Here is a 12,468-nt window from a genome sequence, read left to right as displayed (position 1 = left end):
GTTCTTCTAAAGTCTTAATTAAAAATTTCCAGTTGAGATTATCAAATGCTTTCTCTGCATCTAAAAAGATCAGAGCTGCTTGTTTTTCTGGGTGTTTTTCCAAATATTCCACCACATTCAAGACCATTCTTACATTGTCTCTCATCTGTCTCCTTGGTAAGAAACCACTTTGGTCCTCATCTACAAACTCCTGCAATATTTTCTTGAGCCTTTCTGCCAAAATTGTTGTAAATATCTTATAGTCATTGTTTAATAATGAGATTGGTCTGTAGTTTTTTGTCGAGGTTAAATCCTGTCCTTCTTTAGATATTAATGTTATATATGCTGTTTTCCATGTTTCCGGTATCTCCCCTTTTTTAAAATACGGTTCATCATATGTTTCAATGGTTGTAAAATTCCTTCTTCACACTTCTTTTAATATAATCCTGAAATTCCATCTGGTCCCGGAGTTTTTCCCAATTTAATTTTTTTTATTGCTTCCACCATTTCATTTACTGTTATTGGGCCATTCATCATTTGTTTTTGTTCCTTAGTCATTTTTGGCAAATTTTGTTTATGAATATATTTATCCATTAATTCTGGGGAGATATCCTGTCCTTTATATAAATTTTAATAATATTGATAAAAGGCTTTCTGAATTGCCACATTATCAGTTAATTCTAATCCACTTTCACTTATTTTCACAATTGTTTTCTTTTTCCTTTCTAAGCCAACCATCTTTCTGGTTTATTAGCAAATTCAAGATTTCTTTGTTTTACAAAGTTTAATTTTTTTGCATATCCTGACCTGTTACATTGACAATTGTTGTTGGAGTAATTTAATCTGTTGGAGGACAATTGCCTTTCCCGGTTTTTCCTTTAGGAATTCTTCTTTCTCCTTTATCTGTTTTAGAATATTTTGTACCTTCTCTTCTCTTTTCTTTTTCAGTTGCATGTTTTGTTGTATAAAATATATAAAATAAGCTCTCATATAGGCCTTACTTGCATCCCATACTGTTCAGATATTTGTTCCCGTATCCAGATTCAATTCAAAAAATTCTCTCAAATTCTTTTTAGTGTCATCCACAATACTTTTATTTTGAAATACCATTTCATTCAATCTCCATCTAAAAGTAGTGCTTCTTTTCACATATGACATAGATATAGGGTTATGGTCCGAAAATGGTCTTGATAGAACTTGTATTTTGCCAATATTTGTAGCAAGCTCTTTAGTTGTCAAAATCATATCAATCCTTGAAAAAGATTTATGTCTTTCTGAAAAATATGTATATACTTTTGAGTTTCCATATTTATCTCTCCATACATCTACTGAAGCAAAGTTGTCTATCAATTCAAAAAAACTTTTAGGTAATTTCCCTTGATTACCCTTTATTTTTTTTCTCCAATACTCTATCAATTTGAGGTGCAATCACCCCATTCCAATCTCCCATTAAACACCAGCTGTCAAAGCTAGATCCACGAGTTTGATCCTCATAAAATTCCGCTTTGTGGTCATTAGCTGCATAAACCCCTAAAATCAACATTGATACACCATTCCGTGTAATTTTAACTCCCACAAAACGACCTTGTTCATCTGACGATACCAATTCCAGTCCAAAATGTGGCTTAATATATAAAACTACTCCATTTTTCTTTTTTTGGCTTGCAGTTATAAACTCTTCACCTAATTTTTAATTAATTAAATATTTGGTATCTTCTTTCTTAATATGAGTTTCTTGTAAGCATATTATATCTTGTTTTAATTTTTGTAAATACTAAAATATTTTCTTTCTCTTTAGAGGAGCATTCACCCCATTAATGTTCCAAGTTAAAAATTTATAATCCATTTTTTAAAAAATATAAGATTAAGGTACATTAAGGTACATCATCCCTCAAGGAGACAGTGATAAGACCGCACTTATCCTTGGTTCCTCAAGTTTTGAACAACTTTCACCCAGTCACAAATCTGCCATTTTGGGGCAAGGTGATTGAGCAGGTGGTGGCGATGCAGTTGAAGGCACACTTGGAAGAAACTGATTATCTAGACCAATTTCAGTCGGGCTTCAGGCTTGGGCATGGGACAGAAACAGCCTTGGTCGTCTTGGTAGATGAAATGAGGAGGGCTCTGGATAGGGGTGAATGCTCCTTCCTTGTTCTCCTCGACTTCTCAGCGGCTTTTGATACCATTGACCATGGTATCCTCCTGGACCGCCTGGAGGGGTTGGGCATTGGAGACACCGTATTGCGGTGGTTCCAGTCCTTCCTCTCCAGCAGGTACCGGAGGGTAGGACTGGGAGAGGAGGTTTCAGACCCATGGCCACTCACTTGTGGGGTGCCACAGGGTTCCATCCTCTCCCCGATGCTATTTAATATCTATGTGAAGCCACTGGGGGCTATCATCAGGAGGTTTGGGGTGCGGTGTCATCAATATGCGGATGACACGCAGCTCTACCTCTCATTCAAATCTTCACCAAGGTTGGCCATAGAATCCCTGTCCAAATGTCTGGAGATGGTGAGTGGCTGGATGGGGAGGAATAAGCCGAAGCTAAACCCTGACAAGACTGAGGTACTTTTGGTGGGAGACAAGAGGAGGCTGGGGGATGTCGACCTGGTGAATGGGGTATGCCTACCCTTGAAAGACCAGGTCCGCAGCCTGGGGGTCATTTTGGACTCCCAGCTGTCCATGGAGGCTCAGGTGTCAGCTGTGAGCCGGACAGCGCTGTATCAACTCCATCTGATAGTTGCACTGGTGGAGTTGCACTGGTTACCAGTTGTTTTCCGGGCCAAATTCAAGGTGTTGGTTTTGACCTTTAAAACCCTATATGGTTCCGGCCCAGCCTATCTTAAGGAGCGCCTCCAGCAGCACCAGACAGGCCGTTTAACAAGATCAGCCTCGGATGGCCTTCTCTCTGTCCCATCAGCCAGGACAGCTAGACTGGTGGGGATGAGGGAGAGGGCCTTTTCTGTGGTGGCCCCCACTCTGTGGAACTCCCTCCCTAGGGAACTCCACCATGCCCCCTCTTTAATGAGCTTCCGTCGTGCATTAAAAACGTGGTTGTTCAGGCAGGCATTTGGGGTGGATTAGGGTATTTTAGAAAATGTTTTTACTGTAGAATTTTATTGTTTTAAACTGTTTTATTGTATGTTGTACATCACCCAGAGTGGCTGGGTGACCAGCCAGATGGGCAATTAATTAATTTAATAATAATAATTTAATAATAATACATTCTTAATGTCCACCTGTTGCACCCTGAGTGCTGTCCTTCTGCATCAGGTTGTAGGTCTGTCCAATCTTTTCCATAAGTTGGAAGGAGCTCTCTTGCTTTTTGAACTGAGTTCAGCTTAAATCTCTGTTCTCTTTAAGAGAAGACCACGCCTTCTGGGAATTCCCACCTAAACATGATCTTTTTGTTTCAGGATTGTTGTTAAAAATGCATAATCTCTCCTTTTCCTCAGAAACCGTCCAGGAATTTCTTTCATGACGATAATCTCTTTGCCCATCTTCTTCAATTTAGTTTTATAGTGCTTCTGGAGAATTGAATCCCTTGTAGTTTTCTTTACAAAATGGACAATAATATCTCTGGGTAGACCTTTTGTTTTTGCATATGTCGAATTCAGTCTATAAGCTCAATCTATTTCCATTTCCATGTTTTTCTCTTCTTTACTCAAAAAGGCTGCTATAGTCTTTACCAATTCCGTTCTGAGGTCAGGTTCTGCGCTGCCATAGCTTTCTGCGACCCCTCTAAAACGTAACAACCGTTCCTTGTCTTTAAGCTCAAACCAAGCTAAGGCATCCTGCTCACATTCTAACTCTGTAGTTACAGTTTCGGCATTATTTTCCAGTACTTCCACTCTGTTTGTCATTATTTTAAATTCTTCTGTTCTTTGATTTAATGCATCATCTAATTCTTGTCTCAATTCTTCCTTCGTGTCTTTAATCTCCTCCTTTACTTCCAGTACTTGCCTTTCCATCCATTTTTCTGTACATTGTTCAAAGGTGCCCATCCTTTGTTCTATACGTTGTTCAAAAGTGCCCATCCTTTGTTCTATGCGTAGTTCAAAAGCCTCCATCTTTTTGCGTATAGCATCTATAATATTCTGTGTTTGTTCACCCAAGGCCATCTTTTGTAAATCTTGCTTCTGCTCAGGTACCCCTTCCTTGCTTATAGATGTTGCTTTCACCAATAATTTTGTAGCTCCTGTCAGAGTCTCTTTTAGAGAGCCTTTCCTGGATTAGGTATTTCTACTTAATTGTTCTGTAGGCATCTCCCAGGTATTCGCTCTACTACGGGTTGTTCCGATATCCTTTGCTGGTTTATCCAAATGCATCGCACTCATTCAATTATCTTCTTCATTACTTCCTTTATAAATTAATCTGTCTGGATATCCAGTAAGTTATTGATCCTCCAATGCCAAAAGAAATCTCTCTCAGTATCAAAAGGAGAAAAAGAGATTAAATAAAAAGAACATGAAAAGAAGAATTTTCATAAGCTGCTGATGTTTTAACATCCAACAGGTGTCAGCAATACTCCTTCTTTAGTCAGCCCACAAGTTGATATTATTCCAGCCTATTCCAGGTTTTCTGCCAAAGATTTATTTATTTTGACTTCATCACTTTCTCAAGGTCATGCAGACGAAAAAAGCAACTGGACAAAAACAGCTTTCAGCCATATAAATTCAAACATTAAAACCTTCAAACAATGATTTAAAGAAATAGAAAGCTAATTAGACTGTAATTGTTGTTGTTATTGTTGTTCAGTCGTTCAGTCGTGTCCGACTCTTCGTGACCCCATGGACCATAGCACACCAGGCCTTCCTGTCCTGCGCACTCTCCCGGAGTGTGCTCAGGTTCATATTCATTGCATCGGTGATGCTATCTAGCCATCTCATCCTCTGCCATCCCCTTCTCCTTTTGCCTTCAGTCTTTCCCAGCATCAGGGTCTTTTCCAGAGTTTTCTCTTCGCATTAGGTGGCCAAAATATTTCAGCTTCAGCTTCAGCATCTGTCCTTCCAATGAGCACTCAGGGTTGATTTCCTTGAGGATGGACTGATTTGACCTCCTTGCAGTCCAGGGGACTCGTAAGAGTCTTCTCCAGCACCACAGTTCGAAAGCATCAATTCTTCAGCGCTCAGCCTTCCTTATAGTCCAGCTCTCACAGCCATACATTACTACTGGGAAAACCATAGCTTTGATTATACGAACCTTTGTCGGCAAGGTGATGTCTCTGCTTCTTACTATACTGTCTAGGTTTGCCATAGCTTTCCTCCCAAGGAGCAAGCGTCTTTTAATTTCATGGCTACAGTCACTGTCTGCGGTGATCTTGGAGCCCAAGAAAGTAAAATCTGTCACTGCTTCCATTTCTTCCCCTTCTATATGCCAGGAAGTGATAGGGCCAGATGCCATGATCTTAGTTTTTTTAATGTTGAGTTTCAAACCAGCTTTTGCACTCTCCTCTTTCACCCTCAACTAGAGGCTCTTGAGATCCTCTTCACTTTCTGCCATTAGGGTGATATCGTCTGCATATCGGAGGTTGTTGATAATTCTCCCAGCAATCTTAATTCCGACCTCTGATTCATCCAACCCAGCATTTCTCATGATGTACTCTGCATATAAGTTAAATAAGCAGGGTGACAATATGCAGCCTTGTCGTACTCCTTTCCCAATTTGGAACCACTCGGTTGTTCCACGTCCGGTTCTTACTGTTGCTTCTTGACCCTCATACAGGTTTCTCAGGAGACAGGAAAGGTGGTCTGGTACTCCCATCACTTTCAGAATTTGCCAGAGTTTGTTGTGATCCACACAATCAAAGGCTTTAGCATAGTCAATGAAGCAGAAATAGACGTTTTTCTGGAATTCTCTTGCTTTCTCCATGATGCAGCGAATGTTGGCGATTTGATCTCTAGTTCCTCTGCCTCTTCGAAACCCAGCTTGTACTTCCGGTAGTTCTCGGTTCGCATACTGCTGAAGCCTAGCTTGTAGGATTTTGAGCATCACCTTGCTGGCATGTGAAATGAGCGCAATTGTGCGGTAGTTTGAACACTCTTTGGTGTTGCCCTTCTTTGGAATTGGAATGTAAACTGACCTTTTCCAGTCTTGTGGCCATTGTTGAGTGTTCCAAATTTGTTGGCATATTGAATGCAGCACTTTAACAGCATCATCTTTTAGGATCTTAAATAGCTCAGCTGGAATACTGTCATCTCCACTAGCTTTGTTGTTAGTAATGCTTCCTAAGGCCCACTTGACTTCACTCTCGAGGATGTCCGGCTCAAGTTCAGTGACCGCACTATCATGTCTATCAAGGACATTACTATCATGGCTATCAAGGACATTAAGATCTTTCCTGTATAGTTCTTCTGTGTATTCTTTCCACCTCTTCTTAATCTCATCTGCTTCTGTGAGGTCCCTGCCTTCTTTGTCCTTTATCATTCCCGTCTTTGCACAAAACGTTCCCTTGAGGTTTCCAATTTTCTTGAAGAGATCTCTAGTCTTTCCCATTCTGTTGTTTTCCTCGATTTCTTTGCATTGTTCATTTAAGAAGGCCTTCTTGTCTCTCCTTGCTATTCTCTGGAACTCTGCATTCAGTTGCATATATCTTCCCCTTTCTCCCTTGCTTTTCGCTTCCCTTCTTTCCTCAGCTACTTGTAAAGCCTCATCAGACAGCCACTTGGCTTTCTTGCATTTCTTTTTCTTTGGGATGGATTGAGTTGCTGCCTCCTGAACAATGTTACGGACCTCCGTCCATAGTTCCTCAGGCACTCTGTCTATCAGGTCTAATCCCTGAAATCTATTCCTCACCTCCACTGTATATTCATCAGGGATATGATTTAGGTCATACCTGAATGGTTTAGTGGTTTTCCCTACGTTCTTCGATTTCAGCCGAAATTTTGCAAGAAGCAGCTCATGATCTGAGCCACAGTCAGCTCCAGGTCTTGTTTTGACTGACTGTATGGAGCTTCTCCATCTTTGGCTGCAAAGGACATAATCAATCTGATTTCGATATTGACCATCTGGTGATGTCCATGTGTACAGTCATCTCTTGTGCTGTTGGAAAAGAGTGTTTGCTATGATCAGCGTGTTCTCTTGGCAAAACTCTATTAGCTTTTGTCCTGCTTCATTTTGTACACCAAGGCCATGCCTGCCTGTTATCCCGGTGATTTCTTGACTTCCTACTTTAGCATTCCAGTCCCCTATGATGAAGAGGACATCTTTTTTTGGTGTTAGTTCTAGAAGGTGTTGGAGGTCTTCATAGAACCGATCAACCTCAGCTTCTTCGGCCTCAGTGGTTGGGGCATAGAGTTGAATTACTGTGATGTTGAATGGTTTGCCTTGGATTCGTACTGAGATCATTCTATCATTTTTGAGATTGTACCCCAGTACTGCTTTTCCCACCTTTTTGTTGACTATGAGTGCTACTCCATTTCTTCTAAGGGATTCTTGCCCACAATAGTAGATATGATGGTCACCTGAATTAAATTCGCCCATGCCTGTCCATTTTAGTTCGCTGATTCCCAAGATGTCGATGTTCAATCTTGCCATCTCATGTTTGACCACCTCCAGCTTACCTTGATTCATTGATCTAACATTCCAGGTTCCTAAATAATATTGTTCTTTACAGCATCAGATTTTCTTTTCACCACCAGACACATCCACAGCTGAGTGTCCTTTCGGCTTTGGCCCAGCTGCTTCATTCTTTCTGGCGCTACTTGGAAATACCCTCTGCTCTTCCCCAGTAGTATATTGGACACCTTCCGACCTGAGGGGCTCATCTTCCGGCGACATCTCTTTTAGCCTTGGGGTTACGTTCCATGGGGTTTTCTTGGCAAGAATACTGGAGTGGGTTGCCATTTCCTTCTCCAGTGGACCACATTTTGTCAGAACTCTCTGCCATGACCTGTCCGTCTTGGGTGGCCCTGCACGGCATAGCTTATGGCTTCACTGAGTTACGCAAGCCCCTTCGCCACAACAAGGCAGTGATCCATGAAGGGGTAGACTGTAATACTTATTGAAAAATGCAGATAGTCTCAGTACTCTTTCTTTTTTCTTCTTTTGAAAGGGCCTCTTGAGCTAAATTCACTTTGTAAAAGTCTGCAACTCCTTGATTTTAATTCAGGTTAGATTTATACAACTGCCATACTTTTGCTTTTTGCTGTGCAAGTGGTGCTTGCTGGTAGCTTTAGTTTCCAAATACTAATCTAAGAGTGGAGCACGCCCATCCTTATATTCTCTTAATTAATTAAGAGTTTCAAAACAGCATTTCAGTAGGTGTTTATCTCCAGTAACTGACCTTAGTTTTGAGCCCCTTTGCATCTTCCACAAAGGCAGCTGTTCTTCTAAGATTTCATCCAGATGGTACTGCAGGCTTCCCCTTTATTTTCCAGAGGGGGGAAAAAAGGTTTCTCAACCTTTCCACAGCTGTTTGAAAAAAGCGACCTGCGGAGCCCCGCAAGTCACTGCCAGGATGACATAGCTCCTTACCAGGAGTACTCACATTATCTCAGCTCCTTACTGTTTAAATCACCAGTTCTTTAAACAGTTCTAGGAGTTTTCTTCTTTACCAGGAGCAGATCTTTTGTAAAGCTAATGGGTCCTAATTCAAGACCAAGCCAGCCCGAACCAGCTCGCCTTGCAACAGGGAACAATATATTGTTGTTGGGGAAATTCATTTCCTCCCAGCTACTGTGACACTCAGTCCATTCGCATGAAAGGCGGGCCTCACCGTGGGTTATTTAAGTCACTGCACATCCAGGCACATGCGGTCGCCATTATGAGTGCGCAACGCCCGATGTTGCAGCATGTCATCCGAACCCAGCCACCCAGGGTTACTCAAGGGTTAAACAGCCCTTGTATAACCCTACTACAAATGGAATCCATGTGAGAGAGAGAAGCCATTAAAATGCTTGGAGTGTGGAAAGAGTGTCAGTCGCATCACAAATCTTTCTCCCCACTAACGAATCCACATGGGAGAAAGAAACCATACAAATGCTCGGAGTGTGGAAAGAGTTTTGGGAGGATCAATAATATTACACAACATCAGTTAATTCGTACGGGAGAGAAAACAATAGGTGTTCACAGTGTGGAAACAGATTCAGGTGGAGTTCACAGCTCTGCTTGCGTCAGATAATTCACACTGATGAGAAGCTATGTAAATGCCGACCACAGTATCTTCCTGGACTGCCTGGAAGGGTTGGGCGTAGGGGACACCATGATACGGTGGTTCCGTTCCTCCCTCTCTGGCAGGTACCAGAGGGTGGCTCTGGTGGAGGAGACTTCAGACCCTTGGCTGCTCACTTGAGGGGTGCCACAGGGTTCTAGTCTCTCCCCAGTGTTATTTAACATCTATGTCCCATCTATCTCCTTGACCATCTCCTCCCATCAGTAGTTCATGCCCTGGTCTCCTCTCGCCTACACTACTCTAACACGCTCTATGTGGGGTTACACTTGAAGACCGATCAGAAGTTGCAGCTGGCGCAGAACACGGCAGCCGGCCTGATTAAAGGCAGCCGTCGGCGAGACCACATCACTCCAGTGCTGAAGGAGTTACACTGGTTACCAGTTGTTTTCTGGGCCCAATTCAAGGTGTTGGCATTGATCTTTAAAATCCTATATGGTTCCGGCCCAGTCTAAAGGAGTGCCTCCAACAACAACAGGGATGCCTTCTGTCTGTCCCATCTGCCAGGACAGCTAGGCTGGTGAGGACTAGGGAGAGGGCCTTTTCTGTGGTGGCCCCCACTCTGGGGAACTCCCACCCTAGTATCCTCCACCATGCCCCCTCTTTGATGAGCTACCGCCAGGCTTTAAAAACCTGGCTGTTCAGGTGGGCATTTGAGGAAGGTTAGGGTATTTTAGAGCAGTGTTGTTTTGTTATGTTGTTGTGTTCAGTTCATTATGTAAATTAGTTGTATTTTCTGTTGTTATTAGTATTATATGCCGCCTAGAGTGGCTGGGTAGCTAATGGCTAATAAATCTAATAAATGAATGAATGAAATGCTTTGTGTGGAAAGAGATTCATCAGGTAATTCACACAGGAGAGAAACCATATACATACTCAGAGTGCTGAAAGGGTTTCAGGTGGAGTTCACACCTTCCCTTGCATCAGATAATTCACACAAGGGAGAAACTGTATAAATGCGCAGATTGTGGAAACAGCGTCAATTAGAGCACAAACCTTACTATGCATCAGAGAATCCACATGGGGCAGAATACTCCGAATCCAAGAAATGCTGGGAGTGTGGAATGTAATGTGGATGAAAGTCACATTTTAATGTCAAAGGATTCAAACTCGTAAGATAGCATATAAATAATAAGGTTAGAGCTTTTCCTGCCATATTGAATGATAAAAGCTCCATGAATTGCACTACAGAGTTTAGTTTCATTTTTAATTTGAGAGGGCAGAGACTTTTGGAGTTACCGTGATGCCTGTTAATTGGCAAATATGTTATTCTGCTTTTATAGATTTGCTGGTTTAGGCTTATTTTGATGTAACTGTTATTTTATGATGATGTTAATATTTTAACTGATGACGGATAATAAATCATGGCTCTAAAAGCCTACTACATCTCTGCTTTCAATAATGTCTTCCCTGCCCTTCTCATACCCACCCTGTCTCTGATTCTACTTACTAACTGAGGCTGCAATCCTGTGCCCACTAAGCTAAGAGTAGGGAGGAGGCGAATGGCTCTGGCTGGCAGGAGGGAAGGGCCACATTTTATGGAAAATAGGTCTTTGTAGTGAATTTGCCTTCATAAGGATCGTCATAGAAGGAATACCTCCAAAGAAAAATTCAAGGCTCTCCATCAAGAATACATACTTTGAAGGTGTACCAGTGAGGATCTACCAACCTCAAATGCCCTCTCCTGGGAAAAGGAAGGGGATCCTATTCTTTCATGGAGGATTTTTCACGTTTGGAAGCATTGATGCCTATGAAAATGTGTGCTGTTACTTAGCTTGGAAAAGTGATGCAGTAGTTGTTTCTGTTGGGTATAATTTGGCTCCTGAGTACCGATACCCCATACAGTTCAGGAACTGCCTCACCACCACAGAATTCTTTATGAAGAATGCAGAGGATTATGGGGTTGATCCTGCCCATATTGTTATTAGAGGAGATAGCCTGGGAGGAATGTTGGCTGCATTTGTCAGCCAAGAGCTGGTGAAAAAGCCAGACCTTCCTAAACTTCGTGCTCAGATCTTGGTTGGCCCTTTTCTCCAGGCTCTGGATTTCAATTTGCTTTCTTATCAGCAAAACCGCTTTGTCCCCATTGTGCCCCAGGCTGTTTTTGTACGTTTTCTATTACTGTGTCCAGTTCTGGGCACCACACTTTAAGAAGGATGCAGACAAACTGGAGAGGGTTCAGAGGAGGGCAACAAAGATGATCAGGGGACTGGAAACAAAGCCCTATGAAGAGAGACTGAAAGAACTGGGCATGTTTAGCCTTGAGAAGAGAAGACTGAGGGGAGATATGATAGCACTCTTCAAGTACTTGAAAGGTTGTCACAGAGAAGAAGGCCAGGATCTCTTCTCCATCATCCCAGAGTGCAGGACACGGAATAATGGGCTCAAGTTACAGGAAGCCAGATTCCGGCTGAACATCAGGAAAAACTTCCTGAGTGTCAGAGCAATACGACAATGGAACCAGTAACCCAGGGAGGTGGTGGGCTCTCCCACACTGGAGGCCTTCAAGACGAGGCTGGACAGCCATCTGTCAGGGATGCTCTGACTTGGATTCCTGCATTGAGCAGGGGGTTGGACTCAATGGTCTTATAGGCCCCTTCCAACCCTACTATCCTACTATTCTATGAAAGCGATATTTTGTACACAAGGGATCACTAATATTTACTTTGGGATTTTCAAAAGATTGCTTAGTGACAATTCTTTAGGACACAAGAGACACTGTTGCTGTTACAAGCCTCTAAGGAACTTTTACCTCAGACCAAATTCCTTAAACCTCCACCCCAGCCAAATACTCTTACAGCCCGGTGCAGCTTCCGGTTACGTCTTCCTCTGACACCAAAGCTCCTCCAGTTGTGTTTCTGGCTGCCTGGACAGTTTATCTGGGTATTTTACTGCCTGCTTGTGTAACCTTCCTCTGGCAAACAAGATCTTAGGGCCACCTCCTGGCATAACACAGCCGCTGCTCCCTGCCCCTAATCTTCATACGGTTATCGCCCAGAGAAAGAGTAGCTACATATTCAAAGTTCCGCTATTTGCTTTACCTCGGCTTTCTCCTCGTCCTTTCAGTACCCCGCCACTAACCGGCAGACCTCCTCCCGCTCGGACTACCGCAGACTGACCAACCCCTAACTCAGTTGTCATTCCTTAGCTGTCCTTTCCCAGCGGCTCTGGAATCCCCAGCCCATCGGAACGGAATTCACCTGATCCAGCCCCACCTAGCAATATTCAAAGCGATGGTCTCTGGCCCAGGTCACTCGGCATCTACGGCACAGGCCTTTGCCAACGACAAAACCAGGCCTCAAGCCTAGTCAATTACATTA

The 12,468-nt window shown here is 42.7% G+C and overlaps 1 protein-coding gene across 1 annotated transcript; it reads left to right on the top strand.

Moving 5' to 3' along the window:
• The first annotated feature begins 8,872 nt into the window (after positions 1 to 8,872).
• Positions 8,873 to 12,277, top strand: LOC146356333 (arylacetamide deacetylase-like 3). The gene is made up of 3 exons (XM_084830055.1): positions 8,873 to 9,091; positions 10,640 to 11,254; positions 12,215 to 12,277. The coding sequence occupies exons 1-3, from the start codon at positions 8,873 to 8,875 to the stop codon at positions 12,275 to 12,277; spliced, it is 897 nt and encodes a 298-aa protein (XP_084686181.1).
• The last annotated feature ends 191 nt before the right edge of the window (positions 12,278 to 12,468 follow it).

The sequence above is a fragment of the Heloderma suspectum genome, chromosome 2 (assembly GCF_057233095.1).
Source record: "Heloderma suspectum isolate Gila_16-S chromosome 2, 16-S_ref, whole genome shotgun sequence".
NCBI classification, from domain to species: Eukaryota; Metazoa; Chordata; class Lepidosauria; order Squamata; family Helodermatidae; genus Heloderma; species Heloderma suspectum.
This window is presented reverse-complemented; position numbering and strand designations above follow the sequence as displayed.